This window comes from Pyrus communis, chromosome 13 (genome assembly GCF_041283825.1).
Source record: "Pyrus communis isolate YQ-2024b chromosome 13, ASM4128382v1, whole genome shotgun sequence".
Classification (NCBI taxonomy): domain Eukaryota; kingdom Viridiplantae; phylum Streptophyta; class Magnoliopsida; order Rosales; family Rosaceae; genus Pyrus; species Pyrus communis.
In genome coordinates, this window is record NC_142577.1 from 24,137,427 (window position 1) to 24,158,820 (window position 21,394).

General features: G+C 33.1%; 1 protein-coding gene across 1 annotated transcript; it reads left to right on the top strand.

Annotated features, from left to right (window-relative positions):
- The first annotated feature begins 12,448 nt into the window (after positions 1–12,448).
- Positions 12,449–14,272, top strand: LOC137737762 (putative WRKY transcription factor 75). The gene is made up of 2 exons (XM_068477316.2): positions 12,449–12,900; positions 14,006–14,272. The coding sequence occupies exons 1-2, from the start codon at positions 12,506–12,508 to the stop codon at positions 14,181–14,183; spliced, it is 573 nt and encodes a 190-aa protein (XP_068333417.2). The 5' UTR covers positions 12,449–12,505; the 3' UTR covers positions 14,184–14,272.
- Positions 14,273–21,394: the final 7,122 nt, after the last annotated feature.

Sequence of the window (21,394 nt, forward strand, 5' to 3'; positions counted from 1 at the left end):
TATTCCATCGCCAGAAAATAACAGCTTAGTAGAAAAATCCCAAATTTTGATACGAACAAGCCAAGGGACACACGAACATCCTCCAATTTGAATCACTCCAAAATTCATCCGTTTGGTCATGTTTTGCTCAAGAAGAAGTCGAATGTCCTATATTGAAAATATAAAGCAAAGTATCAAAATTCTACCAAAATAATTACCAAATTATACTAAGAATATGGTAAAATATATAATATAATATTGACTCATCAAAATACTCCCAAACTTAGCTTTTTGCTTATCCTCAAGCAAAATAAAACTAGAAAACAAAAATATAAGCTAATAAACTAGAAACTTAACTAAAACTAAAGGACGAAAAATTTCACCTTCAAAGTTGCAATCTATAGAATACGTTAAAAATCAGAACATCTTTTCAAAAGTTTCAGCTAATCCCATTACAGAGTCCAAACTATTTAGAATTAGAAAAGAATTCACAAACTTCCTTTGGTGTAAAGTGAACCAATATAGCTAAGGAGAATCAACTAAAAACCCTTACCTCTCGTCATTTTTATTCTACACCTACTAACTTTATATATATATATATATATTTTTTTTCTTCTTTTTTTTTTCTTTTTAATCTTTCACATTTTTTTTTTCATTAACAGTTGTGGTCGTGCAATGTCAGTTCACTTAAGCTTTCGATCCAACCCATGTAACGAGCTTTAGATCAATGACTTCCAAACCACAAAGGCTAATTAGGGCACTAGGTGTAAAACACTCGTAAGGACTTACTAACTCGAGTTGAAAAAGCTATGAAACCAACTAACCACCCTGCTTTATGCCAAAACTCTACCGTTTGACGCGAGAATCAATGCTGATTAGGTAGGACTGGCCCTGTTACTAGGCAAAATCTCTGGTGGAACAATTATTACTTTATTTATAACAATAACTAACAAAAATTAAAATTAAACTTAGACTAAAAGTAAATGTTTCAATCTCACTCTCCACAAACCATGTTGATGTGATGTGCAAATTTCGAAGTATAATTCATGAATTAATGTATAAGCAACAATAAATAGAAAAGACCCTAATCTTCACCACGTCCGTTTGTTCTAACGTTTAAAATAATTCATGGATATTAACTTAAGAAGAATGAAAAAATTTTATTGACTCAAAAATTAAAAATTTCTTATTTCCCATCCCCAAACTTAAATCACACATTGTCCTCAAGGTGTGGAAAATAAATAGAAGAAGAAACGTAGAAAAAACTAAATCCTAGGAAACGTAAAATGACTATCAAAAATGAAGAAAATAACCTAAGAAAAGAAAAATAGAAAACAATAAAAGAAATAGAATAACAAATAAAACAGAAAATAAGAGAAAAGAAAAAGGAAATAGACACACCTGGGAATCGAACTCACGACGTGGGAGAAGCATTAGAGGCGCTGAGGCATGCACGTATACAATGATGGGCTATAAAGAAACCTTGAAGAATCTGATCTGGGCCACGAGACACAAACAGGCCGACATAAGGCAGCCCACTTGTCAGCTCTCACACAAGCCACACGCGTGCTAGAAACCCTAGCTCTCTCTCTTAGCTCTTCATCCTTTTCTGCAACCACTGACCTAACAACATAGTGTATCGAGAACCCATCCATGGTGGAGCTAGCTGAAAATCGGAGGTGCTAAAGGTAAAACCATCCTCAAATCTTGTGACTTTCATTTCAGGTTTATTTGTTTCGGTGAAATGTAGCAAGTTCTAACTCATGCACGTGTTTGTATCTGTATGAGGATTGAGGACCCTCCCAAACTTTGCAAATCTGAGAAAAACAACACGAACAACCACCCTGAGTCGCCAGATTCGAAGGCACAAAGGTCATCCAGCGTCCCAAATCTTGCAATCTTTGCAAACAAAACTACATATATTGGCGTGTTTGCTCTCCAACTCTTTGAAAAAGAAGAAAATGATAACCAAATGCACTACAAAACTAAAACTACAAATCCATTATGTCACTTTTTTCCAATTTTGATTTAAAATTAAAACTAGAAAACTAAAACGAAATGCATACTATCACACTCAGATGCATACTTGAGAACGATTATTTCTCCTCTTAATTACTATTTCACAACAGATTAAGTAAATCTTTTCTTTAAAGTTGAACTGTTGAATGCTCTCCAAATGGATCTGAGCTTCTTCTTGGTCTTTCAAAATTCCTCCAGTCTCATCTTCTTCTTGTAGAAAATCTCAGTTTAAGCCCTTAAACCATCTCCACTGAAGTTAAAAACTACTGTTCATTAACAATGTTTTGACAGAAAAGCCCTTCATTTTCTGCCTATTTCCCGCGTTTTTTTTTTTAACGTAAAAGAACAAAATTATGAATTTGACCTTCACTACCTCTTGGCTGGGGTGCTCACACATGTTAAGAGGAACGGGTGGAAATCTCTATAATCGTAGAAAGGGAAGGGGATGAAAATGAGAAGTTTTAACGAAATATTTTCGGTAATATTTACTTTTAACGAAAAATTACATTTTTACATTTTCCTGGTACTATTCATTACACCTTTATTTGTTCATTTTCATCAAAACTAAAGTTTTTTTAGACTTTTCGTTAATTTTCCTATGAAAATGCCCTTCGTTTTCCATTTGCTTTAAGTACAAATCTCTCGACTTCTCTCCCTCATAAACCTAAACGCCGCTATCTTCTTGCTCAAAGGCCATGAACCACAAGCCCTTTTCCGCAACGTTAGTCCTCTTTCAACGAAACTCTTTCAATCAAAACTTTTTCAACGAAAAAAAACTACCGCCAATTTTATAAATTGTTAACCCACCACTTCACGCAGACTATTACCAAACAATGAATTACCAAAAGAGTAAATTTGCATACCAAGTATGAAAAACAAAAACAAATGTTATCTTTAAAAGAAGCGTTGTCTAAATCTAATGAAATGACTCGAAAACACATTTTGGTCACAAACGTTTCAATTTTACCGATTTGATAAGTGCAATTTAGTCCGTTTGCAGTTTTAGTCGCTAACGTTACCAAATTCACGGTTTAGGGGGCTTACATTATTCTAATAAAACAATAAGTTATCAAATTTAATGATAAAATAACATATTTCGATATCGAAAAAAAAAAAGTATTGGAGAAGGTTAAGAAGGCTTTTATGTGTTCATTAAAAAAAAGAAAAAGAAAAAAAAAGGATTTCTTCTATTCTAGGATTCGGTTCGATTTATTGTTGAAACTGAATACCGAATCAAAGTTACTATGCGGTTCGGTTCGTTTTAATTTTCTTTTTGATAGTTTTATCGGTTTGATTTAGCTTCGGTTTATTTTATTTTATTTTATTTTTCCTGAAACTCTTTTGCACAGCATATCAATTCAGAAAAAGAATACCAAGTTAGATAAGTACTAACGTTGCAGCTTGCAGGGTACACTATATCACTTAATGTATGCATTGTTGAAACTTCAAAGGAGGGCAGATGCATATATATTTTATTACCAAAAATGAGCACAAATGCATATACATATTCCATTACCAAAAATGATAAAACAATTTAAAGATAAAAAATGATACTAATAATTGTATCAAGCTAAGCTTGCATGAATAACCAAACAAAAATGCAACTGGGCAGAAGTCTTATTCAAATGCATGCACTGACCTCAAATAAAAAAATACGGATCGCCGGCTTGGCAATGCTGCCTTGGGGAGGAGACAACAAAACACTATTTTATAATGCATGGTCATATAAGGCATTGACCTCAAATAATTATAGTGCAAAAAACTAAACTTTAATAATTGTATGCAATGATAAATTAACATAGAATCCATTTCATACCGTATATTAGTTAAGCAATTGGCTTCTGCCAAAATCCATTTCATCTTAAGCAATTGGCAATAAAAGACATTAACAAATCCTTAAGCTAATTGCACATGTACACTGTGTAATGTATTAGTTAGGGTTAGTTAAGTATCATAAAATGACGTCGTTTAAGTGGGTTTAGAAATCGGTCCGCATCTTTGAGACTAACTCCAATGGTGGGCTAAAAACCAAATTATCCCCTAAAATTTCCCCCCAAACCCACTCCAACCCAAGGGGAAATTTTGGGCTAAATGCTAAATGTTAAACCAATGCCAAATTCCTTTCAAAATTTAGCCCAGAAATCGAAGTGGACTTCACCCAATGTTTATGGGAATTTAAATTTTTTTATATTAAAATGTTTATAAAATTTATTTACGATGGTCTACATATATTTTTTTTTTTTTTTAAATTTAATTTAACAAAAAAAATAGCCTAAGTTCATTCTTTAATAATCCCGGATTAAAATTTTAGGCTAGAACGGTTGGAGCAGAAAAAATGTTTATGGACTAAAAGCTAAATTTTCCAGGCTAAAAAATTTGGCATTTAGCCCAACCATTGGAGATGGTCTGAAACCAAAATCAAACCAATGTAATTCAGTTCGGTCAATATTTTATTTTAATTTGGTTTAGTTTTTCTTCGATGGTTTATTTCGACTACAGTTTAGTGTTCGGTTTTATTTTTTTCGATTTTCGGTTTTTCGAACCCACCGCTGCTTCTAGCCAACAACTTGAAGCTGCGTTTCTCAGAAAGTTCAGAAGACTTTGACTGGAATAGTCGTCGAGCTTTATGCATGCACACGAGAAGCTTCTCCAATTAATGACGAATTAGCTTCTAAATCTGTAATAACAACTATTAATTAATATATGTGATATAAGAGTATTGATAGGGTTTGTGTTAAAAATAGAAGTATTGTGATGATCATAAAAGGAAATTGTCACATTCCGGCCCGGGGCGGATCACTTCCCGGGCCCGCTCCACTACCGTAGCACGATATTGTCCGCTTTGGGCTTACCATTCCCTCACGGTTTTGTTTTTGGGAACTCACGAGCAACTTCCCAATGGGTCACCCATCATGGGATTGCTCTAGCCCCCTTCTCGCTTAACTTCGGAGTTCCTACGGAACCCGAAGCCAGTGAGCTCCCAAAAGGCCTCGTGCTAGGTAAGGATGAGAATATACATTTAAGGATCACTCCCCTGAGCGATGTGGGATGTCACAATCCACCCCCCTTAGGGGCCCGACGTCCTCGTCGGCACACCACGACCAGGGTTAAGCTCTGATACCAAATTGTCACATCTCGGCCCGGGGCGGATCACTTCCCGGACCCGCTCCACCACCGTAGCACGATATTGTCCGCTTTGGGCTTACCATTCCCTCACGGTTTTGTTTTTGGGAACTCACGAGCAACTTCCCAGTGGGTCACCCATCATGGGATTGCTCTAGCCCCCTTCTCGCTTAACTTCGGAGTTCCTACGGAACCCGAAGCCAGTGAGCTCCCAAAAGGCCTCATGCTAGGTAAGGATGAGAATATACATTTAAGGATCAGTCCCCTGGACGATGTAGGATGTCACAGAAATGATAATATCGCATTATAAAAGAAGTATTGTTAAGATTCAATTCTCGTTAAAAATAAATTTGAACGAAATAAATTATTATAACTAGTTCATGCAAATACATGTCATGACATTACATGTACCAAATAGTTTACAGATTATGTATGCTTCATCTTAATTTGATTAGAAAAGTTTTTATCAAAATTAAGGAAGCACCAAATTGTTTACAAGAATAAATTGTTAGCAGACTAGCATGCTATGTACGTTGTGAAAGTATGGATATAAGGTCAAGTAAACATCAGATGGCATCATTTGATACGTAGGCAATGACGATCAGTTGATAATTCCCTAAGAATTTATGTGCATGCAATTTGGGCAATGACTATCCGTTGATAATTCCCTAAGAATATATGTGCATGCAATTTGTTGACCAGGTGATATAACAGACGCATATTGAAATGTCATGCAATTGGATTCACTATCTTTCACTCGATTGAAAAGATGGACATTGGGTATTTGGAAATTATATTTATGTACTTCTTTATCGATCTGATATTTACAAATATTGATGTTTCTTCAGTAAAAGTTAAGTCATAGCTTTTTTTAATTTTATTCAAGCGATAGCAATAGTAAGTTAAATGTTAGATTAGTTACTGACGGAGTTCAAATCTACACTGTTGTGCAAGGACACAACACCTTTCCACCATTGTGGTAAAGGGCCACTTGCAAGTCACAACTTTTAGTTTCTGATCTTTTTACTGATACTTCTACACACAATGTATATTTAAATGGAACAATTAACGCTCGGGTTGAAGAAAGAAAATTCGACAAAAAAATATCAGTAAAAATTAATAAGAGCAATATAATTATATAACTCAAGCCGTTTTCAAATTTGTGTATAATCTTTCTTTATTGGAAGAATTAACGGAACTCATCAATTCAAATTAACGGAACTCACGTGCAGTAGAGAAGTGTAAAACGAGTAAACAACTATACAAAGAAAATGATTCCGCCTAGACGGTGTTAAACAAGAATTTTTAGAACAGTGAAAATGACTAAAAAATTAAACTAAGAACATTTGAATCCTACTTTGTCCTTGATGTTGATGTAATCTCTATTCTCTAATACATCATTCGAATTTCACCAAGCCATCAACTCATCTACAATTTTGGAACTCGTCAATTCAAACTAAGAAGACAAAAGTCACCAAAACCAATACTCATCTACGTACACACGTAACTTTTCTCTGCACAATACATGTCCACAAGAGTGCGTGCATAGTTTACATAATTTAGTGTATTTAATTAGCAAAGTGTTGAATTGCCCGTTAAAGTCTTTTTGTTCATTAGAATGCGTTTTGAGTTCAAACTCTCTTCTTTTCTTTTAGTGTAAAATAATGTATAATTCCGCTTGTAATAATAATTAAAAAAAAATAGCAACGTCAGTTTATGTAAATAAATTTAACATGATATGGTAAACTAGTGTATAATATCACTTAAGAATAAACACAGACTTAACGAGCCCCGAATCCTAAAGGCTAGTTCCATCTCCCTCGACTACTGTCCATGAAATACGGTACCAATGCAGCATGCTCTATACGTTGGCCCCCTTAAGCATGAGGTAACTTGGCTGCGTACGTAACTGGTTAGGTTTGCAGCATTATTTGATGAAACATGCCATGCATGCACCCTCTATGTTAGTACAGTACTATCATATTTACATCCTTTAATAGCAGTTCGGCAGACTAGGGGTCAAAGAACTTATGAACTGGTCATAATTAAAGATCCCAAATATAACATTAAGGCCACACTAGTCGATTAACGAAACTGAAAAAACGTTTGAAGTTTTATCGTTACGCTAATTTGCATATGTAAGGAATAGTGCATCTTCCTTAATTATAACTAAATGGAAGGTTTGTAAACTTCCACGTCTCGCACTATCTATTGTGATGAAACATAGACAAAAAAATTAGGTGATTTGAAGCACGTATGACCGTTGGGCTTTAAAAGTAAGTATCAACATACTCTTACATCATAAGACCAATTGACAATACATGGAATAATAATCCAACGCCTTATAACAAGTGTAAAATTTAATAAACTTCTGATGTGGACATTTTTTCACATCCTTAGATGTCACCTATCAGTTAATTAGAAATAAGTTAGCATCTAATTAAGTTTATAAAAGTGGGTATCATCTAGCAGGCTAATATTTTGAGTGGGATGATCATGTACAACTTTTTAGCTAGCTAGCTATAGATTCTAAGTATAAAAGCAGATCTAATCTCGCAATAGATGGTCTCGTTATACATGCCAAACACCTATATTATCGTACCATGAAATAGTTTTCATTCGTTAGAGATTTATATCTATTCCCTTGCAATTAGGTCTAGGTGGACGCACAAAATTGCTCACCTAATCCCATGCATCCTACGCAGGGGGTCCTTTTCAGTAGGATCGATCACAAATAAGCAATCCAATGCCAGTCGAGAAAAGTTTCGGAATCAAATATTAGTTATAATTTTGAATCATCTAATTAGTCGAAAGTTGAAAGTTGAACTATTCAGTTTAACAAATTAGTGTTCTAATTACTAATTAAAATTGTTGTTCATCCACTTTAGCTATTTGGCAAATTTTCGTATGCCTACAATCGAAAGATAATTAGGAAACAGGGAAAGTTATCAACTAACTAAGTTTTTTATCTTAATTGATCATTAATTCATTTACAATTCCTTGGACAGGAAGCAGGTGAGGCTGTGGTGATGTGATGTGCCCAATCTAAATTATTGCGCGCGCGCGCACATATATATATATATATATATATTAGTAGTAAAATGTGCCCAATATATATAATAATGCATGAAAATAATTCACCTACAAATAAAGGAAATTTGATTAAAAATTAATATATCTACTATTTTTTGTTTATGAATTTCAATTTCTTTTTTTATATTACAAACATAATGTACCTACAATATAATTTACCTATTGTTTAATCATATAAAAAAATAATGTATCTACTATTTTATTTTATTTATTTATTTTTTGTCGAATATGTACTATTTTATTTTAATGGAAATAATTTATCTTGGTTTAATTTTTACGAAATAATTTAGGCACTGTTTAATTTTCCCAAAATAATGGAACTACTATTTTAATTTACCTACAAAATAAATACTATTTGATTCGAAATTAATTTACTTATATTTTACATATAAATATAGATAAATTATTTTTAACAAGCATATATGATAACAAACAAAAAATGCCTAATGTATGTAATAATCTAGGTAAAATAATTTACCTACAACATAAAAGAATATTAATTGGTTTTTTGTTGTTTTCTAAAACAATATTATTATTTGATGCAAAATAACTGATTGTACAAAGGATTTTTTTTTTTCCAAATGAAAAATGTGCCCATAATTGTAACATCCCACTTCGTCCTGGGAAGTGGATCATGTAAGCGTTATATGTATATTCCCTATCTCTACCTAGCACAAGGCCTTTTGGGAACTCATTGGCTTCGGATTCCATCGAAACTCCAAAGTTAAGCGAGTAGCGCGCGAGAGCAATCCCAGGATGGGTGACCCACTGGGAAGTTCTCGTGTGAGTTCCCAGAAACAAAACCGTGAGGGTGTGGTTGGGGGCCCAAAACGGACAATATCGTGCTACGACGGAGTTGAGCCCGGGATGTGGTGGGGCCCAAACTGGGATGTGACAATAATTGTTTATGAACATGGCTAAATTTATATATATATATATATTCCTGATATTTATCATACAAGAAAGGTAAAATTTCCATATGGGGTTAATTGCTAATCATAATTAGGGTGAGTAATAATATTTATTGACATAACTAGAGTTTTGTGGCATAAGTTGTAAATATGTGATAATAATTGATTACATATTTGTATACATGGTACTCTATTTGAAATTTGAGTTTTATTTGAAAGTTTAATATTGTGTGGATTTTTTGTTTGAAAAATAAGAATTTCAATGACCTTTTTCTAAATAACCCTATACATCACGTTAAAAACTTAGGCCGCCATCATTAGCTATGACTTTCCGTGATAATTCCCTTTCGTTGCCGTGTCCGTTCAAAGTTTCTCTCTTTTACTCTTTCTTTCTTCTGTATATGAAAGTAAAAGAATATAATGCAGAGGCCACAGAATTTCCAATCGAATATAAGTGGTGTATGATATCATCCCTTTTAGAAGAGTCGAGAAGGTCTGATTGAGAACCCTTCTCATTTAAACTTTTTCATTCTTTCTTCACAATTCTCATTCTCATCCTACAATAGTACAATGTTACACAAGAATTCCAACCGTATATTTTTTGAGTCATTATTTAAAGATCAACTTTTCGAAAATAACTAAATCTGAAATCATTTGATCTTTTAATGATTATCCAATAAAAAGACAAATTAATTAAGTTATTTAATTAAAAGATGTGTTATTCACACACCCATTTTTGTCTTCCACACACTCTTACTAATTTTTTGTCATTGATCTTATTCAATTCTTCCTATCAGATGATAGAAAATTAAGAAGGTATCTAAGAAGTAAAAATGAATGGGTGGATAGCAATACCCTAATTAACAACTAAAATTTTGATAGCATTAGTCGATCAATTAAACATTTTTTTTGTTTTATTGCAAATCAGTTAAACGTTTATGTTTTGGTTAATTTGTTTGCACAATTGATCCTTAAAGAGAAAATTAGAAAATAAATGGCCTTGATCATAATGCAATATTGCATAATGAAAAGAAGAACTGATAATGTAATGAAAAAATCCGGCTGAGAAGATTGGTAGCATCTTTGTCAAAACATTATAATTTTTCTAACATTATACATAAAATAGTTGATAAAATATAAAGTTAAACTTTCAACTCAAATTTTATTCCTTCTAGTATAATGATTTATTACTATAACTTATTGTCTATAGTCAATTCAATCTGATGAAAACATACAAATTGATTCTACGTGCTAATGAACAGTTGAAGCCCTTAATCTTATGATATTTCAGCTTCAAGTTTCAAAGATATCAGAGCTCTCATTTTCGCTGTACTGTGCATAGTCAAACCGAGTGGACAGCGAATAGTTGTTCTTTTACACACTTTCAACATCCATTAAATCCCGCTAACTCTGGTTAGTTTAAAATATCCAGAAGTTATATATATATATATATATATATATATATATATATATATATATATATATATATATGAGTTTGTCTTCTTTAGTTCGAATTACTAGATAATTTAACTTTTTACCTATTACATTGGCGAATCGAAAAAATAATATATGATTAACTCAATTACGAATGTTTATTTTTCATACTGCCAAGTAATTCAAACTATTGTTCAACAAAAAAAAAAAAGTAATTCAGACTGTTAAAAAGAAAAATTGACATAAGTTACCCCAATCTTGCAAAAGTTGTTGAAATAACTAGCATAGTTGTTTTGGTTTGACCGCCCCATGTACTTTTAGGATAACCATGATGTGAATTTGAATATCATGATGAGATAATATTTGTAGCATAACCACCCATTTCCTCGAAATGGTCTAATTAATCACATGGTTTTTCCTCTGCAGTTTGAGGATGCAATGCATGCTTCCTGGAAATGGAGTTTTAGGATTAGTTCTTAATAATGAGTTTAATTATCCCGACAGTCAAGAGATTACAGAATGATCTTAAAACACGTGTTCTGACTCGAGAAAATGAACCTCCACTACCAGACACTGGCGACGAGTCACAACTCCAAATGCACGGGCCTGAACTCGCGTGGTGGGAGCCTAAATTAATATGCTGTAGCTTGCCATAACGTGCACTTATATATTTATATGTTATATATATAATACACGTGAACAAGATTAGTTAATTTATGAAACAAAAGAAATATTGTTTGTTAAAATACAGAGTACATACATATATTCATATTTCAAAGAAATGTATACCCGTACGAAACCTAAGTGAGTTTGGTCAAAACCAACCATCTGAAACAAGATTAATCAATTTAGAGTAAAACTCTACAACGTAATACTAAGCGACTATTATTATTCTGTAACTTTGTGATGTCAAAACCAACCATCTGAAACAAGATTAATCAATTTAGAGTAAAACCCTACAACGTAATACTAAGCGACTATTATTATTCTGTAACTTTGTGATGTAGGGTAAAAACCAAGGAATTATTCTTAATTTGTAATAAATTAAGTTATTATGTTATTTTCCATAATTGCTTATCAGACAAGGAAATTAAATATTTTTCTTATGTATTTTTATTTCTTGTTAAAGCTCTAGGTTATTTTCTCCATTTAAGCACAATGTAATTTAGGGTTTAGGGGACGTTTAAAATATTATTATTGAATTTTAAGCGGCATGGGTTCCTTGTGTGTCATCCATTTCTCGTGTGTCCGTTCAATCCGCGATCATTGCTAATGTGTGCGATTCAAAATTCACGTCACATTGGATTGTAACCTTTTATTATGATGCATGTGACCTTATATTTCTTGTAATTAAGATGTTGAAAGTTAACAACTTAATGTCATATTGTAACACCACTAAATATGAAAGTTAGGAGCCCAAAGTGACTGATGCTAATGCGTAATTCCAAGATGTCCACTTATGATAACTTACTTTTATTGGAACTACTCGTTAATGATGTAAAAATCAATGGTAGTGGTGTAATAAATAATATGATTTGTATAACCTTACCATAAACTTTGAGATTATGATGTAATATTCAAAAAACCATACACCTTTAAGATTCATGCGGCCATAGAATTTCCCTAACAATCAAGTGACAGGCTTTACATCAATTTACACCTTTCATGAAGTCCCATAAAATCGTAGTAATCAGGGTTGATGATGGATTATCCTTGTGGAAGTGACAATTTCTTTATTAATCTCACCACTTACGTGCCGTTTACGACATCAAACATACGACAAAAGAAGCTTATGGACGCTCGCAGCCACCGAGCCGCCTTCACCCTTAAATAATTCTAAGTTTCCAATCAGAAAAGTAGAAAACCACAGGCCATACAATCTATAAATAAATCAATTATCGTCACTAAACAAACCCAACCGCCCCCTCTATTTCTTTCTCTCTCTGATGGAAAATTACCCAACATTCTTTTCTTCATCCACGGCGCCTGCTCCTTTTCCCCTGTCATTGAGCATGGGGAACCCAGCTCATCACGTTTACAATAGTAATGATCTTCACCAATTCCAAAATAGTAAATCATCGAATGGGTTCTTAGGACTGATGTCAGAGATGGAGGCTTCAAACAATATGATCAAGAACAATTCTAGTTCTCAGGAAAAAAGCTTTGGAGGATCTGAAAGTGGTGAGGCAACTGTGAGATTAGGGATGAAAAAAGGAGATCAGAAAAAAATAAGAAAGCCCAGATATGCTTTTCAAACAAGGAGCCAAGTTGATATACTTGATGATGGATATAGATGGAGGAAGTATGGTCAAAAAGCAGTGAAGAACAACAAATTTCCAAGGTACGTACATACATACATGTAGCTAGCTTCTTAATTAGCTCTGTTATGTATGGTGTGTATGTGTGTGTGTGTGTGTGTATGTATAAATATATATATATATATATATATATATATATATATATATATATTCGGATCATGATCATTTTATATACTTTATAGCTCCTAGCCTTCTGTTTCCTCTGATCAGCTCTTTGCGAGCTCGGCTACCGACAATTGTTGGTTAGCAGTCATAGACCGCATATATAAGATGAATAGGCAGGCAAATAAACTTGAAGAATATAACCATAAAAATTGATGTGAATACACATATGGGAGTTGGTTGAGGTGAGCAACAGTGTAAGAAAGAAACAATATGTGCTGTAAGAAACATTTTTGCCAAGGTTGCATTAGGGTGCCCATGAGAATGCATGTATTTGCGCTTCTTGTTTAAGGGTTTCCTTGCTCTCCTAGTATCTTAACAATTTCTTCATTTGGGATATGTATCATATGGTGTCCTTTGGCTTCTTTAGCCTTGCAAATTCTCTCGATCGACTTGATTGAAAAGTTCACTTCACTACTGTTTAATCCTTATAGATTGTATTAATTAATTAATTAAGTGAACAAATTAATTAAAGTGATCTATAACTGCATGTTTGAATGTGTATATAGTATGAAAACAGTGTTATTAGTAGTTATATAACAAGGAGTGCCAGTGCAGTCAGCTTTCTTGATATGTGTTGTTCCGAGAATTTGTATCACAATGTTGAGAATGAATCTTACATTGGAGAAAGATGGGGTGTTGCATATACATATAAATAAGGTCATCGAGAAACTTTTAATGTTGTATTTTAAAATAATTAAATTCAGATATATCAGGGGATAAAAAAAAAGGAACTTGGTCTAGTTAATCCTCAAATGTATACAGAAATTAATTAATTCTTTTCAATTAAGAAGAGGAAAATCGTTGACAGAATACTGATTCTTCAACTGCTCTTATAGAACTAGTGCTCAGAAAACATTACAATATACATATTCAAACATGCATAGAAAATGAATCCATTAATTTCCACATGTTAAACGATCAAGAATAATGAATTAACTTGTATATTTGTTTATATTTTTGCAGAAGCTACTACAGGTGCACACATCAGGGGTGCAATGTGAAAAAGCAAGTTCAAAGGTTAACAAAAGATGAAGGAGTCGTTGTGACAACTTATGAAGGCATGCATTCTCATCCCATCGAGAAGTCTACTGATAACTTTGAGCATATTTTGAGCCAGATGAAAATCTACACTCCATTTTAATTAATTATATGTCAATATGCACGGTGCAGAGAGAGATAATTGATATCTTACACTTGACTACAATTGAGGAGGAGCTTCACTTTAAAATACTTCATGGCTTGGTCACAAAATTTTGTGCTTATGGTTAGAACTGTCTATATTATAAATCACATTATAAAGATCATCTCTACAAAAAAAAAAAAAAAATCAACTAAAACTAAGATCGTTTAGTCATCGAACTGCATAAAAACATGCGGATGGATTTGATAAAAGTATTGTGAACCGTTTATTTTTTGCTACAATTAGTTGACTAAACGGTCTTAGTTTTAATTGATTTTTTGCATAGATAATTTTTACATTGTGATTTATAATATAAACAAATACGATCATAAACACGAAATTCTATAAAAAAAGTCGATAAATGTTTTGAGGATGAACTCTCCTCAACCTTAAGAGCTAAGCACTTCTCTATTTTACATGCAAGCTGCAGTTTGTAAATATATTATTGTGTAGTTTAATTTGAAATGAAAAAAAAAAACACATGTACGTACCAGGAATTCAGATTCTTAGAACTTGGATTGTTTAATTATTTATATTTGATTAATAACTTTCTATCTATTCCACACTATGAGATTATTGGAAGTACGTAATGCATGCACTTTTTTTGGAGAATTTTTTTTATTGTCACGCGAACATGAGTGATATACCATGTGTTTTTATATGAGTGATGAGAAATTTTACTTTTTAAATTATTAACTTTTTAACACACATATCCTACCATTTGTATAATGACACGTGATGTACTACCTTATGTGCTAGTCAAACTGAAAAATCTCTCCATTTTTTGGGCTTGAGGGAGACTCTCTGGTGCAAGCACCCTAGTTTAATTTAATTTATTTATAACAAGAGCGATGTTGAAAATTACCTCTCAAAACGAAACATGGAAGGTAGGAGAAAATGCTAACTACCCACCCGTGAGTTACAAGCTTCTTATTACACATATACGAGTACTGATCAACTTGTCAATTCTTGTATTCGTGCAAGTTTTGAATTATATTAATGTGATATGTTCGAAATCGTGGTCCATTCATTTAGGCACTCATAATGAATTTTTCTCTATTAATTAATTTGAACAAGTGAAAAAGATAAGCTTTAGTTTCTTCCTATTCTCATTTGTTTTTGACGTGCATTCCATTGAATATCGATCTTTTTCTTCGTATGATCAAACGTTCGTTTAATATAATTGACCGGAGAGAACAATTTTAGAAAAATATGAATGTCATTAGGATGGGATGCATGTTATGTAGGCAGTTTGGTGAGAAAATTGACTGGAAAGTTGCTAGGGGACCACCCCCGGTGGCTATTCTTCAAACCAGAAAATACGATTTTGAATGTCAAGCGTGTCAGATTTTCTCGCACTCAACGAAGAGTGGTCCGTTACCACTAAAATATGATAACGTCCCAAATTAGAACTTTAAACTCTTAAAAACTTGATGAATGATCCCTTTGGATTGGATTTGATCCTTATGATACATTAGATTGTATATATACTATGGCATCTAAGAGTTAGGAAAAACTTTGTTAAGGATTCGATATGTATATTTTATTAGGTAAAGTACAAAAAAACTACCTCAACTATTGGGGTCACGATAATTTCATACCTCATTTTTTAAAATTGACAATGTCATACCGCATCTTACGAATTTGTGACAATGTCATACCTCTGTCAATTTTTCTGTTAGTTTTTCTGTTAAATGCTGACGTGGCAAGAGACGGGGACCACTTTCTATTAAAAAATTAATAAAATATTTAATATTTTTTAAATATTAAAATAATAAATAAAAGTAAAATAAAAAAAAAAGGTAAAGTACAAAAAACTACCTCAACTATTGGGGTCACGACAGTTTCATACCTCATCTTTTAAAATTGACAATGTCATACCGCATCTTACGAATTTGTGACAATGCCATACCTCCGTCAATTTTTCTGTTAGTTTTTTTGTTAAGTACTCACATGGCTTGATTCGGGACATACTTTTTATTAAAAAATTATTAAAAACTAAAAAACAATTATTTAATATTTTTTAAATATTAAAATAATAATAAAAAGCAGAGAAAAAAAAAAAACCATCAATTCGTCCCTCCCCTCCCCCTCCCCCCTCCTCCCTCCTCCCTCCTCTCTCTTCTCCCCATCTTCATTTTCTTCCCCCCACCTGCAAACCCAAAAAAATAAAAAAAATTTGAAAACCCAACAATCCCCCTGCGGAAGAACAAGAAGGAGAAGGAGGAGGAGGAGGAAGAAGGAGAAGGAGGAGGAGGAGGAAGAAGAAGAAGAAGAAGAAGAGGAAAAAAAAGGAGGAAGTCAAAAAAAAAAAAAAATTCCCCCCTGTCGGCGCGGAAGAAGAAGAAGGGAGAAAGAGAAGGAGGAAGAAGAAGAGGAAGAAAAAATAAAAAAAAATTTGAAAACCCATCAACACCCCCTACAGAAGAAGAAGAAGGTGAAGGAGGAAGAAGAGGAAAAAAAGGAGAAAGGAATTTTTATTTATTTATTTATTTTTTTTTTTTTAAACCATCAACTCCCCTGCGGAAGAAGAAGAAGAAGAAGAGGAAAAAAAGAAGGAAAAAAAAAAATTTTTTGAAAACCCATCAAACCCCAAATCCACCACCTTCATCCATTCTCTACATCATCTTCAGCACCCATCCTCCACCTTCTCTACTCACCCATCTTTCCGCCGACGGGATCTGGGTTTTTTTTTTTTTTTTTTTTATGGGTTGCAGGAGGGAAAAGAGTGTGGGTGTGGGAAAATTGAGTGTGGGTGTGGGGGGAAGACAAATTGGATATATATATATTTTTTTTTTTTTTTTGGGATTTGCAGGTGGAGGAAGAAGATGAAGATGGGGAGAGGAGAGAGGAGGGAGGAGAGGGGAGGGGAGGGACGAAATGAGGGTTTTTTTTCTTCTGTTTTTTATTATTATTTTAATATTTAAAATATATTAAATAATTGTTTTTTAGTTTTTAATAATTTTTTAATAGAAAGTATGTCACGAATCAAACCACGTTAGCACTTAACAGAAAAACTAACAGAAAAATTGACTGAGGTATGACATTGTCACAAATTCGTAAGATGCGGTATGACATTGTCAATTTTAAAAGATGAGGTATGAAACTGTCGTGACCCCAATAGTTGAGGTAGTTTTTTGTACTTTATCCTTTTTTTTTTTAATTTTACTTTTATTTATTATTTTAATATTTAAAAAAAATTAAATATTTTTTTTTAGTTTTTAATAATTTTTTAATAGAAAGTGGTCCCCGTCTCTTGCCACGTTAGCATTTAACAGAAAAACTAATAGAAAAATTGACGGATGTATAACATTATCACAAATTCGTAAGATGTGGTATGACATTGTCAATTTTAAAAGATAAGGTATGAAACTGTCGTGCTCTCAATAGTTAAGGTAGTTTTTTGTACTTTACCCTATTTTATTTGAAGAAAAAAGTGTTTTTTTTTTTTTTTTTTGTCAAACGATAGATTTCATCAGATTAGTTATTGACAGAGTTCGAATCCATGCCACCATGTAAGAGCTCAACTCATTTCCACTACTGTGGTAAAGGGCCACTTACTGAAGAAAAACGTTTATGTTGGAGCAATATTAGAAAATATGAAAATAACACAAGAATTACAATAATAATAATCATAAAGAAATTCACAACATCAATTATGTATGAAATTAATATAAAGAATAAAAGAGAAAGTTAGAAAAACTGACAAAACTTGGAGATTGAGGCTTGCATAAATGCAATGTCCTAAAGACAGAATTTCGCCCCTACTCTTGTGCTTGTAGTTCGGTAGGCGTCCGTCTCCTAGGATTCAACAATCTATAATCCGAAGTCAAAGCACTTCAATCATCGGACTCTGACGAACTTTATATATTCCATACTCTCAAGACATGACTCGTAATTTGACTAACCAAGAATAAAAGACCTTAGCGGAATTTGACTAGCCAAGAATAAAAGACCTTAGAGAAAAACTCTTCTCATAATAATCTCACGACTATACTAACGTGAGTTTATATAAAACCTAAGATACTGGTTGATTAAGAGATGCAAACATTCATCTATTAGATGATACCGTTTACCAAGGATTGCCTTGATCCCTTTCAAACGGTTATGCATTTTTCATTCAATATTTTGAATTAAATATTATAATTATTAATATTATAATATATAAATTCCAACAATCCTCCACATGAATGAAAAATTAGAAAGAATTTGAGAGTATAGACAGACAAGAGATGCATCGGGAGAGGTGTCTTTTGGACTTGAACCTACCCTAGTGAATACTTGTTGGATTTACTTGGTGACGCAGTTGATATGAAATCTTAAACTGTTCATCGCAGCAGTAAACCGAGATAATAAGTAACACACATCACTAATCCTAATATATTCCAGGTCATACGGTTGTGTTCATTTTGGTCCTGAATAAATCCCGGATTCATGAAAGCTTTAAAGAATTTAGCCATTTCATACTCATAGAAGCGACTCACTTCTACTTTCACATAGGTGACCACTGATTAAGAACACTCTGCAATATTCCTCTTATTTATAAGATATCATTGTCATTAACTATAAATATACATCATAAACTTCTGCAGGCAACACACTTCTTCCATCACAGGAATGAGGTATATAGTGTGTTAACTTCTTTGAATCATGCCCAGCCAGTTTGTCTATTGAACTTAGACCAAGGGATCTCCAATCAACTAAACTAGGTTTCCGCTCGGCTGATTCATTAGTTATGTTGGCTTTAGCCTTATTTCCCTCAACGATCAACTTATTCTCTAGTCTAACATTTAATAATTGGATTCACTACTAGGTTGATTATCATTAGTGGTGTGCACAATCCATCTTATGAAATTATATTTCATACGAGAGTAGTTGTTTGACATTGTTTGAAATGTCAAGTCCTCAAAATTATATTAGGACTTAATTACTAAGTAATTTGCTAACAATAAGCACTTGGGTAAACTCCCCCATATTTAAGGTATTTGTAAGAAGATCTCTAACCTTGCCATACCTTAAACAATTACTCATTACAAGAGATGACATCTTAAATGTCGTTCAATTAGCAAACTACTTTTAACCAACCCCCACAATTCTTTCATAATTGTAGTTTCTTTTAATGCTATCATTAAATCGATCACATTTTCCACTTTAAGAAGTAAGAAACAACTAAGATAGGCTCTATCTATCTTCTTAGGCCTTCATGCCTCACTAGAAATTATGAGAAAATCACTTATTGGCTTTTATTCTTTCCTTGCTATGACTAACATGCATGACCCAATGGCCATGTCCATTCATATGCTTACTTAATAAGCATCATTATGTCAAATTCAAATCTGTGAAATGTCTTTCACATTTTCAGTATGGCCTTGTCCTTTCTAAAAGACCCCCACACTTCCATGATTATTTCTTTATATTAATATCACTTTAAATGACACTCAATGTCATCTTGAGCCTCTTGTAATTGATAAATATATCACTTCGAATAAAACATATAAATGATTTTGCAACATTATTATCACTATATGATAATACAACCAGTCGGTATGTAGAAGTTTACATACCAGCCCATGAACACATTTGATTATGTCAATGACTAGTTGGAAAGGTCATACCCCTTCACTGTCAAAAGCAGCACTTCAAATGGCATGCTTTTCCTTTGAATCTCAAATGCAAATTTCAATTTTCAATTCCACCACATTACAAAACCATCCATTTGTTAAATAGTTGCATATTTCTGCGACTTAACCGCCACGTGGTACAATAAAAGTCTTGGACCTTGACCCTATAATTAAATAAGCATCTTTCGACGTTGATAGATAACTCATCTAAGAGTTTAGTTTATCAGTTTATTTTTGTTGCTTCTCAAAGCCAAATTCATCCACTTTCTGGGTTCTTATCATGACTGAAGGCTAGACCCAATTTTGCATATGCACACAGATGCCTGAGTAATTGTTCAATTTTCTTCATACATATTCCATTCTTTCCATGAATAGACACTTACATATGAGTAGTATGCACTCATCTTATATTCCATGATGTTGATGCACAAAATCGGCGAGAATTTTAGTACAACAGAAAGTGTCAAGTTTGTGACCTTCGCTAGGTTACTCTGGTCATTAGTGTGGATAAATATGTAAATGAATAGAGACAGGGAAGCGAACAACACAAGATGTACGTGGTTCACCCAAATTGGCTACGTCCACGGAATAGAGGAGTTTTCATTAGTTGTGAAGGGTTTACACAAATACATAGGTTCAAACTCTCTTTTAGTGAGTTCTAATGAATAGTTTAGTACAAATGACATTAGAGATTATTGTGGGAGAATGAGCCCCTTTTATAGAAGAGAGTTTCTAGCTTTGTTCTGACATTGACACATATCGTGTTGTGATTGACCTCTGATATCGACACATGTCGCACTATGATTGGCCTCTGATACCGACATGTGTCGTATTGTGATTAGCTTCCTGGTTGGAGGAAAAGTCTTGTGGGTCCTTGACGGTATGTTGTTGACCGGTGCTTAGTAGTTTTGGGATTGGTCAAGTATGATACAAACACATGATACCATGGAAGTTGGGTTCATATCTTGTATTGGAATTTTCCAACTGTTTCAATACAAATTTAAAACAACCCCATTTTATTTGGGTATTCACTCTGCATCAAGAGCTTTCGCTGACATCTTTATGAATATAAGGCTCAACAAAAACCTATTAATCATCCTTGTGCCCAATCAAATATTGATCTCCTTTGTCCCAAGAAATAAACATTGCATCAATCCATGAACTACATTATGGCCCTTTTAAATTTACAAATAATGCAAATTTTTGTATGACTATTGAAGAAAGTTGGGATTCCAACATATAACCAATTGACAATACGAAGAACAACTCAATTTCTTATAAGGTCTTGTTATGTTTCTCTTTTCACCGATGTGGAACCCCTTTTGTCTTCACATCCTCACAATCATACCATTTCACTTAGCCTTAATCGACACCCTTCTTCATATAAAGGAGACAAACACTGAACATGAATTTTAAACGGATCTGATAATAATTCCGGTACCCATATAATAAAAATTGTTATCACTGTATCTTTATGGAAACTAGAATCTCCATCTTTTAATTTCTATGTAAAGCAGTTAACAGAGACATGTACATAAAGTAACAGCCAAG